At 52.9% G+C, this 18621-nt stretch overlaps 4 protein-coding genes across 4 annotated transcripts; 3 read left to right on the plus strand and 1 right to left on the minus strand.

Annotated features, from left to right (window-relative positions):
• Nucleotides 1-540: 540 nt before the first annotated feature.
• COCSUDRAFT_62462 (hypothetical protein) lies at nt 541-4424 on the plus strand (the record flags this gene model as incomplete). Its single annotated transcript, XM_005648420.1, has 10 exons — nt 541-804; nt 1322-1400; nt 1591-1668; nt 1855-1952; nt 2162-2263; nt 2451-2660; nt 2907-3041; nt 3436-3557; nt 3796-3964; nt 4236-4424. The coding sequence occupies 10 exons, from the start codon at nt 541-543 to the stop codon at nt 4422-4424; spliced, it is 1446 nt and encodes a 481-aa protein (XP_005648477.1).
• Nucleotides 4425-4572: 148 nt separating this feature from the next.
• COCSUDRAFT_62463 (hypothetical protein) lies at nt 4573-12167 on the plus strand (the record flags this gene model as incomplete). Its single annotated transcript, XM_005648421.1, has 18 exons — nt 4573-4656; nt 4974-5205; nt 5556-5751; nt 6048-6108; nt 6438-6674; nt 6983-7138; nt 7369-7440; nt 7559-7625; nt 8117-8416; nt 8684-8878; nt 9152-9364; nt 9561-9799; nt 9988-10066; nt 10217-10443; nt 10580-10690; nt 10930-11172; nt 11473-11627; nt 12038-12167. The coding sequence occupies 18 exons, from the start codon at nt 4573-4575 to the stop codon at nt 12165-12167; spliced, it is 2997 nt and encodes a 998-aa protein (XP_005648478.1).
• A 519-nt stretch (nt 12168-12686) lies between these two features.
• Nucleotides 12687-14333, minus strand: COCSUDRAFT_32909 (hypothetical protein). The gene is made up of 6 exons (XM_005648422.1): nt 14178-14333; nt 14003-14093; nt 13807-13908; nt 13464-13614; nt 13218-13317; nt 12687-13125 (listed from the first exon to the last, which is right to left on the minus strand). Exons 1-6 carry the CDS (start codon nt 14255-14257, stop codon nt 12993-12995), a joined length of 657 nt encoding a protein of 218 aa, XP_005648479.1. The 5' UTR covers nt 14258-14333; the 3' UTR covers nt 12687-12992.
• A 446-nt stretch (nt 14334-14779) lies between these two features.
• Nucleotides 14780-17246, plus strand: COCSUDRAFT_41280 (hypothetical protein; the record flags this gene model as incomplete). The annotated part of the gene is made up of 6 exons (XM_005648423.1): nt 14780-14966; nt 15074-15197; nt 15379-15433; nt 15732-15888; nt 16727-16898; nt 17132-17246. The coding sequence occupies 6 exons, from the start codon at nt 14780-14782 to the stop codon at nt 17244-17246; spliced, it is 810 nt and encodes a 269-aa protein (XP_005648480.1).
• Between the last annotated feature and the right edge of the window lie 1375 nt (nt 17247-18621).

The following is an 18621-nucleotide window of genomic DNA, read 5'->3' on the forward strand; positions in this document are numbered from 1 at the left end:
TCACAGCACAAAACAAGAGGTTTGACTGTGCTGGTCTATTCCCTTTCCATCATACGTGCGCAATGCCAGTCAGCTGGAGGACACTTGGATCGAACGTCAATGTCAGAAGCTGTGTGTGTGAAGGAGAAGTTGTGCTCGCAACACATGCCCAATGGTCCACAAGGTGGTCAAAGATTTCTTCATTTCCACTCCCCTGGCCATGGCCACGGCATGACTATGCACTGACTAAGATTACTAGTGGCAGCAGGCCCAGCAGAGTTGCAGGGTTTGATTGAGCAAAATAACTGTACCTTTAGTACCTTATAGTGATAGTCATCTTCTTGCAGCGGACGATACCTTCCTGCATGAGTTACATTCATTCCTGAAGATCGTGCGCGTTGTCAACAACCTGCAATGGTGATGGTCAGACCTCCATTCCTGGCTCCAGGCCAGATGCCGGCATGACAGACTCTAATCTATACATCTAGATGTATTTTGCTTCTCGAGGGATGTGCTTTGGTATAATGCGTTCCACGACTCAGAAGGTCCCTAGCTTGTGATATGAGCATTGCGAACCAGCCGTACGAGCTGCTCGCCAACCGTGTCCACAAGCAGTTTGTGGTGGATCCGGAAATCACTATGGGCGCCCTTAATGAGCTGGAAGGGAAAATGGATGCGATTCGCACCCATAAGAACACCCTGACAGACGAGGAGCTCGAGAAGGCTTACAGGGAACTGGGAGACCAGGAACTGGAAACCAACCTCACCTCTATGAGAAGGACATTGCATCAGGTTATCCTGAGGGCTCCAGATGGGGGCGCCAAGGTAGCAGGAAAGATCGCTAGGATGGAGGCAGAAAAGGAACGCCGATCCAAGGCCTGGCTCAGACAGGTCCATTACCTCGATCACCGCATAATTGAGCACGCTTTCAGGACGTGGTTTCCTTCTCAGCCATTCAGCTTATCTGAAGAGCAACACAGATGTCTCCATTGACTGGACCTGTATGTGCGCCAGGCTGTGAAGGACCAGGCAGATTCAATAGCAGAAAGGACTGAAGACAATCCAGGAGCCTTAGCGGGGAATGGAAAAGCTGCTCAGGAGAACAACCCTTTCAGAAACACCAGAGCTGCAGGTGGTGCACCCACTTCCCCAGTCAGAGACAGGACACTTGATGAGAGCGGAAATTGGCAGGTAATGCACTCTCCTTCCTATGCAAGATCTGAAAATTCGTGCAATCCAAGCAGTAGCGATGCCGTTCAATTGGGACATAGATGTATTGGCGCCCAGCAAGGGCTTGGCAAATGTGTTGCGGGCAAGAAAGGTGGTTTGTGCTAATGAGCAGGCGCCAGAGCGAGTCAGAAGGATGCCACAGCGTCCGATGATGAGTCAGGGAGCAAAGCAAGTTGTCGCTGTGCAGACTGGTGCGATGCACCACAAGCCGGATCTCTCAAATCATGAGTGCTCCTTGCTCCTGTGATCTTTGTGTCATGCCCTGTGTACCTACTGCCTCAAAGACTTCCTCCTTGCTCAATAAGTTACATTCTGCCCTTCATTATGTCCCCTGATTGCATGGCAGGGTTGTCTGATAGCTTGAAGTCTTCTTCTCTGCAGGGCCTGGGAGACGCCGCCAGACTGGCGCTGTAGTGCCGGCTGCGCCTCAGTCGGGGTCTCGGCCAGGGAGCCTCAAAGGTCAGCTGCTTCTTTCGACATCCAGACGAGGTGCGGATGCTCAGGGAGCACACCTGCAGACTTGGGGCAACAAAAGTGCAATGCCGCACTGCCGAAACATACCGTTCAGTATCACCTTCACGTTTTGAGGGGTTGTTAAAATAATTGGGATTCACTCAGCTGGATTCATGCCTTTATGATCGCCAGGTGAGCTCCAGCAGCAACAGCATGGAAAGGAGAAGGCTTTGAGCGGGCAGGAGTGCTTGAGCTGCAACCGACACCGCAGCAATGGAGAGGAATATCCGGTGAGCGCTCAATCTGCATTTGAAATATGGATGTGTATATCCAGCAGAATGCAGTTGCCATCTCTGGAGACGTGATGAAATCACCCGACTTAATCATTTCTCTGACATGGTCCACGCGCAGTACCATTCGTGTATCAGCTCAAGCTGTGATGGGGTGAAATTCCTGCTCAACTATGCTCTTATTCCAGAGTATTCTGTCCTGTGTGTAGGGTGTTGGGTACATCTGCGACGAGTGTCATGATGCTCAAGGAGCAGGCGGGAGTGGCGCAGACCAGGGCAGGCGAAGGACTCGCGAAGCTGCCACCAGCTATGTGAGCGCGCTTGACCCCAACTGCTCTCTATGCCCTCCTTTATACTGCTGATGGTGAAACTCTGTTCAATACCTCAACGCCCTTCTCAGCTTCATGACTTGCATGCATGCGGTTCAATGTGGTGACATTATATTTGTTTTGAGCAAAATTGTGGGCATTTCTGTCAACGCTGCACTGCCATGTACAGATCGAGGAGGATGACTTCGATCCAGACACCCGGAACTACCGGCAGCCGCGCCTGAAGGAGGGTGGCCTGCCCACCAACAACTTCTATGGCAAGATGGATGCGTCCGGCCCTGCGCGGCCTCAGAGCAGAGGGGCTGCTCAGGACAGCGGCGAGCAGACCTTCTCGAGGACGCGGCAAGGCGCTGCTACCCGCAAGCGCATAGTTGAGCAGGTGAGGATACCATGTGCATGCCTCAAGCCCTTCCTCATTGAGGCTGTCCCGTCATAGCGTGCACATAAGTACTTGACCACATAAGTACTTGAGGCTCAAGTAGTGCCTTGAGAGCCTGTTTCTCTTCAAGCTGCTTATTCTTTGCAGCTTGTGGTGCAACACGCCCACCGAAGCGTCTGTCCTTAGATATATGAAGGGCAAGGCTCCTGATGACGGTAGGTGTTGAGGTGATTCTGAGAATGGCAGGACAATGAGCCGATCACCCTGGATGATACGGACGACGAGGAGGCCGGCCCAGGGCCGGGCAGCCTGGCGGACGCAGCGCAGCCGCGGCGCAGCCAGCGCTCCAATGCCTTCAAGGGGCCCATGCAGAGGTTCGAGGTGAGGCATCACCGGCACATCCTTCAAACTCACTCAGAGCATGGTGCTCTGAGTATTATTACCAGAGCTTCTTGGCAAGCAAATCCCCATCGGCAGCAGGCAGCTGTGCATGCGGTGACTCTGCATGTGACGGCCCTCTTTCTTGGTCACCATGCACTGTTCCCAGTGTTCCCAGTGTCAATAACATGATTGACGGAGCAGCATACCTCGGTTAGCTGTGGTTTGGGTCAGGCCCGGCAGACCCTAGATCGGCGTCCTGCCAGGCCTGCCAGTGATCAGTGATCCCAACCTTTTTCAACAAGTGGGAATGGAGCCGTAGCGTAGCTGTGAAAGGGCTGCATGGTAAGCAACAACAAGGGTTCCAGTGGTGGAAATTCATGATGTTGTGCTGCAGGGCTTGAAGGCGCTGTACCCACCATGCGGCGGTCCTGGGGCTGTGGAGATCACGCCCGCTGACATGGCGCGCCTCAATCCCGAGGAGTTCCTGAATGACACCATCATCGACTTCTTCATGAGGTGCACCTGTCCCTGCGATGTTTTTGCCAATGATCCAAGACAACATGTCTGCTAAGTTCTGGATTCATAGCAAGCCCTGTGCAGTGAAAATTGTACAGCGTATGCTTTACCTTATGCTTTACCTATCGTGGTCTGGGTTGGATTTCTTCTGCACTGCAAGATGCAGTGGAGAGCAATTGGCTCTCTCAAATGTGTAAGTATTCATGAAGAGTGGCTGAGTAGGATGATGCGCGGACAGGCACATTTGGGAGCATCTGCCAGAGGAGGTGAAGGCACGCTGCTACTTCTTCAACAGCTTTTTCTGGAAGAAGCTGACGGAGAAGTCTGGCCTGTCATCCACCCTCGACAACGGCCCCAGGGGCCCTGTGGCGGCTGCCAACCATGAGCGGGTGAAGAAATGGACCAAGGTGCGCCCCTATCTGGTCTAACTGGCACCATGCTGGCGTCATGCTGTCTAACACATGTCCTTTTCCTGAATTGATAAGTATATATTGTGCTGGAATGCTTGCTGTGAATTGTTGCAGGGCAGCCTACAATGTCAGCAAAGTGCAAGGAAGAAGCGCATGTGACTTGGGCGTCGATATGCTGCAGCTCTTGCCGACGTACTCACGACTTCTGAATGCGAACTGTGCTCTTCTACGCATGGTGCCATGAGAGCTCTTCCATTGCGACGTGCAGGGCCTGGACATCTTTGCGATGGACTTCCTGTTTGTGCCCATCCACGACCACCTGCATTGGAGCCTGCTCATCGTGTGCAACCCCGGCGCCGACCCCGAGGACACCTCCAGGACGCCCTGCATGCTGCACCTGGACTCCATGACTGGCATGCACCATCCCTCATGCCTGCTGCACATCCATGATGTGTAGGATTGCTCACCTCAGGACGCACGCTTCTGTAAGGTGTCTCAGGCTGCAGGCCGCTCTGAATACCTTGTGCACAAGTGTGCTGAGAGCTTAGGCAGCTGAACTTTCTAGAAAAGGAGTTCTCGTGTTGTGGGCATTGATACATGAGGAGATGTGCGTGGCTGCAGGCGGGCACAGCACTCCTGGCCTGAAGAAGGCCATCTCCAACTTCCTCACGCAGGAGTGGGATCGCAAGGTGCTGCTCTCTGTCCTTCCTGAATCACTTGCGTCAAAAGAATTCCTGGGGCATGCAAGCAAATGCAGACAGCACTGTGCGCCTCCCATGGCCTGCACAACAGGCCTGTTGTTGAACCATGAGGGCCTCATGCATCATATTCATGGCTGATTGAGTCAGCTCGTCGAGCCAAAAGCATGTGCTTTTGCAAATTGGGAGCTGCCGATCGCCTACCATCACTGCCACTGAAGCCTGTAAGGCAGGCATGCAAGCATGGATGCAGACGTCAATATATGACACTTTACATGCGCTTTTTGAAGAGTGCTGCATGGGTGCAGGTGTCGGAGGGAGGGGAGAGCGTGCCGGCCCAGTGGGCGGCCGCGCAACCGGACGCGCCGCCGCGCGCGTTTGAGCTGCAGGCGAAGAAGGTGAAGCTGCCGATGCAGGACAACTACTGCGACTGCGGCCTCTTCCTACTCACCTACGTGGACTTCTTCACGCATGGCCTGCCCGCATCCCTGCGTCTCACTATCCATCAGCGCAGGCCCCTTGACGCCGACGAGCTTGCCAGTGCGTCAACCCTTTCTTGTTCACTGCATCCTCATTGGTGTTCTCTAATGTGTGATTTTCACAGGACGTTGAGGGGCCAGCTGGAAGGCACCTGATAGGAAAGGCAGAGATGCAAAGACAGGCCTAGTTTGGGCACAGGGGTATTAGACTGTCAGCAGTGAGAGATAGTGCACAGGCAGTAATACGGATCGTGCCAGCTGTAATATCATGCTTTGGGTTACTTAGCTGCAGGTCCGCTCCTGGAAATTCCAGTATGCACGGTATCAGTCCAAACTTTGCATGTTGTTTCTCTATGTGTCTCTTGAAGCATGCATGGCACACGACTCAGGGGTTCTGGTCTATGTGTGCAGGTCTGTCGGACTACCCGCTCTTCCTGCACCACAAGTGGTTCTACCCCGGCAACGCCAGCAAGCTGCGCGAGCACATCCGCTACCTACTGCTCAAGCTCTTCGTGGAGCAGGTGCCTGAGGTCCAGCTGCAGAGCCGCGGTGATGCCCTTGCAGAGGCGCTCCAGGACATCAATCGCTATGAGGAAGGCCCAGACAGGTGCCAATTTGATACCTTACTCAAGCCTTGTGTGCCATGCTTGGCCATGCTCATGTGCAATGCTTGATTTGACAGAGCCCTGATCTATACAGCGGAAGGCTCGAAGCCCATGGAAAGCTGAGCCTCTGTGAAGCCATGGATGGAGCAGCATTTACTAATTGTTGTCTCCCACTCGTTTTAGCACGCGAGGCCGTCTCACAGTCAGAAGCTTTGCAATCAATCTTCTTGCTGCTGACCTGAAGTCTGCAAGCGGTTATGAAGTGGATATTTAACACTGGGGTGTGAATGTGTGCCAGGTACCAGGGCCCTGCAGACTACCTGCCGCAGGGACTGGAGCGACGTGAGGATCACAAGAGGGTATGTGACTACTTGGCCTTATCCCTGCAGGCTCTGTAGAGCCCCCTTTACATATGTAACGCTCTGCATTGCAAATACCGTCAAGACTGAAGCAGGATCCTCCTTTCAGTCCCAGAAAGACAACTGGCATTCCTGACAGAGTGGTCCAGTAACACAGCTGCCCTGCAGAGGTATTTATATGTGCATGTGAAAGGGGCCGCATGGTCAAAGGAGGCGCCGACCCAAATGCAAAGTCTCTAGAATGGCTCAAATGACGACCAACATGCAACCTCTCAGAAAGGAGTAAAGCATGGCATGATATGAAAGGCTGCGGCACTGTCTGCGCGCAGGAGCTGGAGAGGCAGCGGCGCGAAAAGCAGCGGCAGGCAGAGGAGAAGCAGCAGCAGCAGCAGCGCAAGGCCGCGGAGGCCCGGGAGCGCTCTGAGGCGCGGCGCGGCCTCTCGCAGCGTGACTCTCAGCCCGGCAGCACCGGCGCGGCCGGCCCCGATGACCCCGCCAGCCGCCGGCGCAAGGCGGCCGACGCGGCTGAGCGGCGACTCGGCGGCACGCAGAATAGCGACGAGCTCGTGAGTACACATCCACCACACATGCAAACAATATTGCTGTGAGCAGTGTGATTTGCACATCCAAGCACACATGCAAACTCCATTGCTGTGAGCAGTGTGATTACCTGCTGCTTGGGGACACTCCTGCTGTCAGTACATTGCAGCATGAAGGGACTCTTGTGTGTGTTTTCATAGTACATGCAGTTACTGTACACTGGCTTTGTGCTTTACCTGTGGCAGCTGAACTGTTGGTGGACGACCAGGGCAAAAATCATTTTGTTGACCCGTTCACGAGCTTTCCCCTTATAATCATTAAGGCTGCAATGCAGGAGAATTTTGAGATCGACCTGGCCTCCAGCCCACGAGAGGGCTCAGAGTTCCCCAGCAACCCCTTCAATGACTTCCGCTTGCACAGCAAGGTGCAGGATGGCCCACTGGTGGCGTACAACTCCTCGCGCGAGCAGTCCCCTGACAATGTCAGCAAGGTGACAACTCCTCCCGCTCATGTTCATGTGTGAAGCTCCTGACACTCCCATGCAAGCAAGGGTTGATATGATGAGGTGCTGCATTCTCTGGGGATTAAATCACATGCCCCTGTGATGGGGCATTCAAATGATGTACAGTATTGTTTGACATGCATGTGTAGATTTGTCACACATTCTGTAATCCTCTGGCCTTTTCCCATAACATTTGACGTTCCCAACTTGATGCACAGGATGGGGAGTGGCAGAGCAAGGGAAACAGCTCTGCGGGGAGGAGAAAGCTGGTTTTGGAGCCATCATCAGATGTGAGTTAACAGTATCCACCAATGCGGATTAAGAATGTGCTCCTTAGCTCAGCACACAATAATCGTCCAATCCGTAATGCATGCAGAGCCTGAGGTCGGCAGTGCTGCTCCTGCGCAGGAGGACGGGGGCAATGATGTGCAGTGCACCAAGGAGCTCGACAGCATTGACCTGGGTGGCGCTTCAGGTACTCGCCTGAACCCTCAGCTCTCCCTGCTTCGTATTCTTAGCTGCCTGCATAGACAATCCCATCCATCAGAGCAGACTGCCTTGGACTGAATGTGCCGTGACTGCTTTGCCAGAAATCAATTGCCCTCAACAAACTGCTGAATCACTGAAGTTGCCATAAACAGTCATGTTGTCAATTTGTGTGGCATCGAAGTAGCCAGAGCAGGCCCTGCTACCATGCAGGATCAACCATTCCAATGATTAGTCATGTCATCAAATTGATTCGTCATCAAGGTTGCCTGAGCAGGCGCTACCCTGAGCAGGCGCTACCGTCATGCATGCAGGCAATGATGCCAAAGAATAGTGATGTCATCAAATTTATGAGTCATCAAGGTTGCCTGAGCGGGCGCTGCCATCATGCATGCAGGCAGCGATGCCAAAGAATAGTCAGGGCATCAAAATGTTATATCATCAAGGTTGCCTGAGCAGGCGCTGCCGCCATGCATGCAGGCAGCGGCGCCACGCCCGCGCCAGAGGAGCCGGCCGGCCGCGTGGAGACGCCGGCGATGGCTGAGAAGTATGAATCCTACTTCCGGTTGCACAAGCGCTTCTCGTCAGACGGCGACCGGCTCTCACATGTGGAGGTGGAAATGCTGCGCCGGGAGCCGTCAGGCAGGAAGGGCCTCATCGTGCAGGATCCCGGCAAGCGCAAGACGTTTGACTCCGAGGCCAGCGCCTACGAGTGGATGGACTTGTGCCTGTCCGCCAGACCGGCCCCGCTGGCGGCCTGGAAGCCAGCGCCCGTCCGCTGTGCGCCTCCTGCTGTTCCCTGGCAGACACTGTTTGCAAGATGTGGAAGGATGATTTCCTGGGCACGCTGCAGTGGCTCCCATCGCAGATGAAAGGCCATGATGAGAAGCATGGCTGTTAGTGATGGACTATCATGTCTGTGCGCATGAGAGGCATGCATATAGATCTGCTGGGCTGCTGCTTAGCAGCACTGCTCTTGACGGCAACTTGCAGCGATCAACAATGCAATGTCACTGGCAGTCCATAGACATTAGCGACTGTGCACAGGCGCGAGCAAGCAGGATGACTACGGAATCGAGGAGTGGCCAGGCAACGCAAGCCCGCCTGCTGTGAGGAGCCCTTCAATGCTGATGGGCAGCCCGCGGGGCAGAGTCTCTGATCGCACGCGCAACGCCCCCGGCCGCTCCGACAAGTTGCAGGGCGAGGCCTCCGGCAGGTCTGTCAGGGACTGCGGCCTGTCCGGTGCCGACTCGAAGCGTGTGTTCCTGCTACTCCTTCTTGGAAATATTTGAAAGAACAAACACCCTTGTGCAAGAAAACACCTCAGTCCTGCCATTTTCGGATTGTAGTGTCTGTGGCCAGTGCAGCAGGAGATCATCTGGCGAAGCTGTGGCACGTAACGATGCACTTTGCCTCTAATGACAGCATGCAGGGGACACCCGGAAGCCAGAGGGCACTTGATTAGTAGTAGAGATGGGTTCACGGCACATACTGAGAGATGGAACTTCCTTGCAGGGCACAAGCCGGCGGCTGCTGCGGATGAGGCGCATGATCTGACAGGGGATGAGGACAAGGCGGATGAGGCTGGGCTGGCGGCGCAGATCACGCCACCCCCCAACGATTTTGCTGCTGCCAGTCGGGAGTCAGAGGAGATCATTGCATCTGTAGAGCGCACAATGGCATGGGTCGAAGACAGGAGCCGTCCTGAGGCACCCGCCGCCACTTCTGGTGCGATCAACAAGAGGATAAAATTCTGGGGTGTGAAAGTCTCTTCTGCACGTGATTCCTGGATCCTGCACGACTTGCAGCGCTTCATTCTGCAGAGGGGCTAATTGGGCAAAGCAGAACAGCTCTCGCATGTGGTGCCCACTTGTCTGCAGTGATCGTCCTGTCTAAGTAACACGAGCAATGATGATCACCGCAGGCTTTCCTTCCTGGGTGCTCCAGACCCCCGCTGCGGCGTCTAAGGCCAGCATGGATGATGCTCTGGCAAAAGCGGTCATGCTCGAGCTGCCAGGAGACGAGCCTGCAAAGACAGGCCGGCAGCCCAGCGGCGCCTCTGGACTGCTGGAGCAGGCCCCTATGGCGACAGCCTGGAACCGCGGGACAGCTCGCCTGAGAAATATCATACAGGCGGCGCTGCCTGTGTCTCTGAAATTCAAGGTATTGCACCTTCCATTCTCTTGGTTCTCTTTTTATTGCATGGTCTAGGAATGCCATGTATATCCCCCATGTCAAGATTGCAACCAGTGCTTTCCTCCAGGTCAGACCAATGTAGAATGCTTGTATGGTGCTTGATAAAGCTTGTGAGCAAATGTAGCAACCAACACAACCGTGCACATTGCTGGCAGGCACAGAAAAAACAGCCTTCTGTCGCTCACATGGATGGCTTCACCACAACTGAGGAGGAAGACAAGAGTGACACAGCAGGTGAGCAAACGATGCGCTACTCAGAGCAGACGCTTCTGGGAGGTGTTTCACAGTCAATACTCCATGGTATATATCCTCTTGCAATGGAATTGTGGCTATGAAAAGAGAACCGATTTAGCTCATATGACCATTGTGGGGTGGACCCTGCAGGTGCAATGGCAGAGGCTGATGAGCCGAGCTCAAGGGCCGAGATTGATCTGACATCAGACAGCGGCGCTGCAGACAGCCCAGCTCAGCAGCAGCCAGGCAGCAGCTACCAGGAAGCTGCCACCCCACTGGACGCAGCTGGAATGCAGCCGCCCACAGCCCCTGGGCCCTCTGAGCAGCTGCCTGCCAACGCTGGAGGCCCTGGCAGTGCTATTGGCGATTATGCTGTGGTGAGTTGGGCATAATTTGCATTTGCATTCTGCTGGGATGGCAGGGCTTTTGCTACAACTGTCGCACAACAATGAGTGGGCTCTGGTGGTGTGGATGAATGGTCTCCATGCCTTCATGACATTGTGTGACTTGCAGGATCTTGATGAGAAGGGGAGGATGAAGAGGAGGGAGAAGAAGAGGAGGTACAAGAACAACAGGAAGCAGAGGAGAGGTGGAAGCTCACAACAGCCTGTGCCACACTCACAGGTGAGCTCTGTGCTCTATGCCAATGCCAACACTGGACGTGATAATTTCACAATGGAATCTTTCTGTGTGTTCATCTAGACACCAAAGCTTCTCGTTTGAGTCAGCTTACCTCCTGTAATCACGATCAGTACATCATGGACAGGCAAAGTCACTTGATCCGTCAGATATGCCTTCTACCTCTCCTGCGTGAGCATGAATTCCCAGATTTGAAGCCTCGCTGGCTGCATGTATACGCGCAGGAGCCGAACGGTTTTGCCTCTTCTGATGAGAGCGTTGAAGATGTGGATGTCGGCTCTCCCAGCAGGCCTGGCAATGACCCCATTCTGGCAGACGACTTTGAGGCGGGCCCTGCCTCACCCGCAGCCAGGGCGCCGCCGCAGCAGTCCCTGTCAGCGCTGGAGGAAGCTGACCGGCAGTTTGCTGAGAAGCTGCAGCAGGAGGAGGAGCCCACATGCATGACCTCGAAGATGTCAGACATGCATGTGAGCTGCCTCTGCCCCCCTTCTAGGAGTCGATTTGTGCTTTCCATGACAGCCGCACCCTTAGAGACTCGGAACTGCATTGCATACCGCAATGCAAGGATGTGGCATGCATGATTTGGCTGATGGGCATGTCCATTCTGGCTGCTCTGGGTCTTCCTAACCCATATGGGAGGCTGTGCATGCATGTTATAAGCAGACACACCTTGCCTCTTTTGACAGGAAGAGCATGCAGTCTTCACTCAATGTTCTGAAGTTCTGGGCTGCAGGCATGTGCTGATGCTTTGATGTGTGTCTGTGCAGATCGATGAGTATGAGGCACCCAAGGACGAAGACTACATTCCTGGCAGAGAGGGGGGCAAGCGCAGCAAGCGCAAGGGCAAGGGCAGTCCCAAATCCAGTCCCAAAAAGCCCAAGCCACTCAGGCAAGCTCCCCCAGCTCTAGCGCTCTTCATAGAGTCTGCAGATGACCAGCAATGACCCAACATTGACCAGTGCTGTCTTAGAAAACAAGCACGCAATATTGTGCATTTTTTTTCCTTTTGCGACACCAGATGGGCTGCGAGCTGGACTGAGGCAGGAAAGTCATTGTCATGGGCAGGGCTGCTATGACGCCTCAGGGCGGCTTTGCGCCGTCTCAAGGAGCCCACTATGCTTTTTCAACCTACATCCCAGTCCCTGCCTGGCTTGAGCAGCTGTCCAAAGCCACGGGCTGACCTGGCAATGACAGGCATTGGCCCACCGATCTGTATTTCACACCCATCTGTACCACTTTGCATGGGCACAACATTTTCTTTATCCATGCTGTGCCATTCTTGCAGAGCCATACACATGCATGCTGAGCAAGATCTTTGTGTGTGCTGTGCAGGCATGTGGCTGCGGATGCGTGCACAGCAGCAGCAGTTGCCAGAGTCAGAAACTCTCCCTCTGTAGGCCGGAGACAGATGCCCATGGGGGCATACTTCCCAAGAGTGGACCCTCTGTCCAGGGATCAGTAGCCACACTGTACTGGCTGCTCGCTGTAATCAGAGCCTCCAAGTCTGCCTCAGCATAGTGCAGCATTTGCCAGGGTAGGATAGGATATTTCTTAAAGAGAGCACCTGGTTTTTATTATTATTATTACACGCTTTTCCTGCCAAGAGGCAAGGTGCGTCCTGCAGACAAGCTGCAATTAAAGGCTGCCACAATCCTACCCTTGTTGGACTCGCCAGATCCAAGCAAGACCCAATCAACCGTGGGCACGGTGCTCAGTATTTGTACCGCCCCCCGCCAGCCGGCACCTGGTTTAATGTAGGTATAAAGTAGGAGTGAGAAGAGAGCACATGGAGCGCCGTGCTGTAGCAGCTGTGCACGATTGTGCAAAGGTTTCGCGGCAGTCAATTGATTTTTACTGGTTCTCGGTCAGGATGTTTACTAGGTCCCCTTAAGAGCTTGTCCAGGCCTTGGGAAACCAGTCACTAGGTCTCTCCTTTTGAGAAGTATGGAGAAGATTATTGAGGTGTGCGTTCCAGATCATTGCTGTGAGTGTATTACAATATCCTAGAGTCCATTGCAGGGCCTGGCGACATATTTTTTGTGCTTCTAGTTTTTTGGCTGCGTTTTGGACTGTAAACATTCACTGCAGCGCACGGCATGTGCCACATGAAAACAGCGGCTTGAATAGCCAACACTCTCGCACGCTCAAGAGCATACAGCATTCTTGATCACATTCCATAAATTCACAATTGTCCTTCCAAATGGCAGAAAACGGCATCTTAGTGACATCGATGGTCAGGTCAGGCCTTTGAGGCTCTTCAATGGTTCATGAAGACAACACTGTAATATCAAATGCACTCCGCTGCACGTTGCACTGCAGCCATTGATTCTCGCCGGAATCTCTGCTGGTAATATCTTGTTAATGGGTAGCTCGCTAGCGCCAACAAGGTTGCAGGTCTGCTGATAGCATATATCTCGTACCTGCAACAACCAAGCACAGCTCATACCCCATGCAGTTCCAACGCCTTGACAACTGTACGCAATTGGACTGCATGGAAAAAAGGGACACCCACCAGACACTGTCATCTTCCTTGGACCACTGTACAGAGAAGCGCTCCTCTCCAGCCAGGCTGTGACCCTCAAGAGTTGTCTGCCCAAGGTCAAAGCGCAGGCCTGGCAGAAACACCAGCAATCACTGGTCAGCCCAAGGCTTTGGAGCCATCTGAGCAGCCCATAAAAGCACCAGCACATATCCGTGCTGTTGTACATGTGACAATGGGATGCTGCAGGAAGAGCAGTGGATAACAAGAGGATCCGACCTCTACTGGTGCAGGCTGGTTGGCGTCGAGCTCTCAGCATTGCTGCAGCAGGGATCAAACCCTTCTCTTCCTTGGCATACAGGATGCGCAGTGGATTGCACATCCACAAGAGCCCCAGAACTTGTGCCATGACGATCACATGCTCCCCCACCTTGCAGACTTGTGCACTTAAAGTCAAGCCGTTGCCTCGGTATGCATTCTGTGCTTGCTGGATTGGGAGATCACTTCGGCTTCCCAGATTGCACCACTTATTAATTCATTTGTGACTTATAGGGACTTAGAGCGGCACTTAGACCTATTGACGAGCCTGCAACATATCCAATCTCAGATGCAATGGGTGCACCTTGACTGCTGGCCGGTTGGTGTCCACCCAACCCAGTCCCATGTGCTGCCATTCACTCACAAAATCCTTTGCTTTTCTGTAGGCTTGCTTGCCCTTGCCAACCTGTGTACAACATCGATGACAGCATCAGAGCACTGTCCGAGGAGCACACGGATGTCGGCTGAAGGTGGGTGGATCAAGGCAATTGACAGCCCACCTGCACACGATCATAGTCTGACTGCCACCCTTTCAGAGAACTTCCGGACGTAAATTCGGTGATGCCGGTCAAGTTATGATTTGGGGCCGCCCTGAACAGCACACATCCCGGACATTGGCCAACGTAAACCTTGACAGAGTCGACAATTGCTTGCAATATACCTGTGCAGGCTTACAATTTTGCCTTATTGGTCGCGCGATCCACGGTAGAGGGATCTGGTCTGTTGATTGTAATACCACCGATGCCCAGCCTCATAAGCATGGAGTCTTTCCTTATCTTTGCAGCGTTGTCACAGAAGATTGCATGCAGTCTCCAGATGCGATAATTGTTCTCAAAATATGCAAGGAACACAGATATCCTTTTCTGAAAGGAACAGATGGACCATGTTGCACACGTGGCAATCATGCAGCAGCCCAGAAAGGAACATTCTTGGATGCCTTCAGTTCTCCTCACATTCCAAAAGCAGCAGAAACTACAAGACGTGTTGATCTGTGCATTGAACACAAGGAATCACTAGGGATCAGTGCAGCTTATTTTGTTGTTACGAAGGTGATTTTGGATTGAAGATCACATCGGGATCTGGGACTTCATAGACTCGTAGGGGTCACGTCACAATAGGGTCTTTACTAATCAACCGATATCCTTTATGTCTTAGCAATACAGAACGTCTGCCAAAGCCCATCAAAATCTGAGAAGCAAGCGCATGGCATCCTGCTTGCTCTGACAGCTTGGAGGATAGCCCGTTCTAGGACAGGAAATCCGTCGGTGTCTGATAGTATGGCGCTCACCAAATTGTCAAGGAACGCTCTCAGAGTGGCTGGTATCCTAGCTTTCGTGGCCATCATACTTGTGGCCACACTAGTACTCCGCGTCCAAGATCACATTGGAGACATTCTGGATTGGATTGAGGCACACAAGGTCGCCGGATCTCTATCTTTTGTGGGATTCTATGCCCTCTTCACAGGTGAGCATTTCTCGAACTCAGACATGCATGCAGCAAGAGGCAGGTCAATCTAGCCAATGGGAATCATGAGCTATGGAACAGGACACGAACAACTCCTTATGATGCAGTGTTGCCAGTGCCAGCCGCTGTCATGAGCCTGGCAGCCGGTACTATCTTCAAGCTCACGCTCGGATCTCTTTTGGTTTGGACTGGAGCAGTGCTGGGAGAGATCGGGTGCTTCATTGTTGGCAGGTGCAGTTGCAGCATCCGCACACACCCTTAATGTCTTTCTACCACCAAGTCGTGGTAGGTGCTGTCATGCACCTGTGTAGGTTGGCTAGCCAGCCTGGCTACAACACGGCAATATATAAGACTTCAGGCTTGGTGATCATGGTTGATTACATGCACCATGATACTGGCCTGCTTCGTTCAGGCTTATTCTCCGCGATTGGGTGGCATCACTGGCCAAGAAATATGACATCTGGCAGGTGCGCACCTTTGTCAAGCCAACACAGCCATTGTTCCTAACAGTGCTTAGTCAATCGTATGCCTTCTTTGCAGTTTGATACCATGCATTGGCTTATCTAGGATTACATTACTTGCGGAAAAATGCATCGAAGTGCCTGATATTGCAGTATTAGGTGTATTAGATGACTTCGCAAGAATGGAAATGTGTCAGTCAGGTGTGCAGGTCACCGGAGTTCCCTCCACCCCCAAGCACCAGTCACAGTGTACCACTATTTTACCTTTAAAGAAGTATAAAGGGTCACATATGTGATCGTGCAGGCGGTGGAAGCTGCGGTGGAGGAGGAGGGGTGGAAGATGGTGGTGCTGCTGCGGCTGAGCCCAGTCATCCCCTTTGCCCTGCTCAATTACATGCTCAGCCTCACCGCCATCAGTTTCTTCGACTACACCTGGGCCTCAGCACTCGGCATCATCCCAGGTGCCTTCTCTGTCCTTAGTCCGCCCAATCTAGAGGAGCACCTGAGAAAATGGGCCGATTCGTGTTATGGCCTGCCCAAACATCACATTGAAGTGCAAAAAAACAAAGAGGCTGGGCAGCCCGAAACAACAGCACATGCACAGATAGATGGAGATTGCAGGCTAGGCAATCTTCAAGCGTGTGCCCCATAACGGACCACTGTAGTTGAGCTGAAGCTGGCTGAGAAATGGTGGTTGCGTGGTAATGGAGCGACGTCATCTGGTACGCCATGTGGCTGCATATCTGTTCAGCGTTTCTCAAACGCAGATCTGTACTCAAGCACACATCCTGCCACATGAGCATATGGACTCCATTCAAAGGAGTCTTGATATATGCTAAGGGCAAGAATTTAGTCTCTTGGCAGGCACATCTTTTATTGCTTTCTCGGTTTTTGAGCTGCAGCCGGTCGACAAATGGTGGGTGCATGGTAGAAGAGAGATCGTCTGACCAGCATTTCTCAGCTGCAGACCTTTACCCATGCTCACATCCTAGTGTCTGGCCCTCAAACAATGAAAATCAAATCAGAAATTGATCTCTGACTTACGCTCATGTGGGTCATTGCCCAGAAGAGCACATGCACACCTGTTAAAGGAAGCCTGACAACAACCAATCATGACAGTACAGTAATTTATTCTTTTGGAGGGCACCCTTCTTACTGTTTGAGCTACCGGCTGCATATGTCTCCCACTAGCCCTCCTATGGGGGCACCTCTGGGGCGAGTAAATTTTTGCTGCCCTGCGCAGCTGCACCTCTTTGGTCCTAGCTGAGTCCAATTTGCAAATGTGCTGGGTGCATGCAGGTGTGCTGGCGTATGTGTACATCGGCAGCCTGGCCAATGATGTGGGGGAGATTCTGAGCGGCCGCACGGGAGTGTCTCCGGCAGTCACCATCGTGTCGGCAGTGCTGTCGGGCATCTTCATCATTGCTGCCTTTGTCATCATTACCCTATACGCCAAGCGCGCTGTCAGCAGGTAAGGAGCTGCTCAGATTGCTGGCATGGTGCTTTGCTCTGTGTGTGTCATCAGAGGGAATACCATCACCTTTGGCGAGTCCGCAGGACTTTCCTGACAGTCAATGGATCACAGGACATGTGCGTATGTGGCTGGTTGTGCATGCCCTGCAGCATTGGCAGGACGGGAATCAGGAAATTGAAAGGGACATGCCTAAGCAGGAGCGATTGATTACACTGGTGTGCATGTGACAGGCGCTTGGAGCAGGAGCGGCTGAGGAATGGGGATCTTGAGGCGGATGCGGATTTGGTGGCCAGGGAGGATGGAGTGACTGAGCGCCTGATACAGCAGCCTCTGCATCAAGCCTGACAGAGGCAGAAGTGTCACCTGTACATGTGGGTGGGCCTTGCTAAGCAGTGCCCGATCGTGGCAGTGCCCTAGAAGCATCAGCACAAGCAGCTGTAATTGGTGCACATAGTGTCTGGCTTTGATGCTGGACTGGAGGTTCAACGTTGTGAACATGTACATTGTGTGGATACGGTGCTCAGGTTAAAATTGTGATTGAGATCTGATTGATATGTGGTAGCGAAAACTAAGCTTTACCTGTGATTTTAAAAAAGCATGGCTGCATTTAGAATGAGCTAATCTTAGCATGTCTTCTGGGTGCCTTGTGTGCAACCTTGGAGGTTGACTCACAGCTTAAAATCGCTTCGTCATGGGGTTCCACATAGCGATGAGATAGAAGCAGTGCACTATATTTTGCCAAAGGTTCTTCGAATGACCTTACAATAAGCCAAGGCACGAAACGATAGGTTGCCCATTGCACGCAAGCTGCCGAACGACGCCGAGATCACGTCACAGCAAGAAGAGCAGAACACCTCATGTCGCTGAGATCGGTTTTGCGAAACTCTCTAAAAGCGATAGTGCTCGTAGTGCTCATCGTGATGCTGCTCGTGGTGACGCTGTCTTCGCATGTCCACGAGCACGTAGGAGATGCGCTGGAATGGATCCAGACCCACAAAGCCGAAGGAACAGGGGCATTCATTGGCTTGTATGTAGTCTTTGCAGGTCGATTTCCGCGTGTAACACTTAAAAGTTTCTTTTGACTGGCTCCTGCCATGCCTTTCGTCCATTTCTTACCTTTCTGCTTGCTGGTGTGCAGTGCTACCCCTCCCTGCGACTGTCCTGGGCCTCTCAGCCGGTGTCATCTTTGGCTTCTCATATGGAGCTCTGCTGGTGTACATTGGAAGCCTGTTGGGTGCAGCAGGAGGCTTCCTTCTTGGCAGGTAGCTTGACAATTCTTGCATGCATTGCCAACAATGACTTCTTCACGCTTCCCTGATTAGAAGTTTGCAACACAGTGCACTGCTTAAGGTACAGGCATTGTCATAGTGATGCATGCATGCTGCAGGTGGCTGATGCAAGATTGGGTAGCTTCTATGGCAAACAAGTCGCCAACATGGCGGGTACTTTCCAGCTCTTCTGCTGCAGCTGCCAGTACTCACACTTGGCTTTCCAAGGCTTCAATGAGGATCCTGCTATTCACAGTAAGCCTAGCAATCAGCTGCTATGCAAAAGTGCGGATCGGAGCGGGTTGGATTGAGTGCAGGCAATTGAGAGGGCTATAGGCAATGGAAGGCTGGAAGATTGTGTTGCTGCTGCGGCTGAGCCCTGCAGTTCCCTTCACGGCTGTCAACTATGTTGCCGGCCTGACCTGCATCTCCTTCTGGAACTTCATGTGGCC

Source organism: Coccomyxa subellipsoidea (assembly GCF_000258705.1).
Source record: "Coccomyxa subellipsoidea C-169, whole genome shotgun sequence".
Taxonomy (NCBI): Eukaryota; Viridiplantae; Chlorophyta; class Trebouxiophyceae; family Coccomyxaceae; genus Coccomyxa; species Coccomyxa subellipsoidea.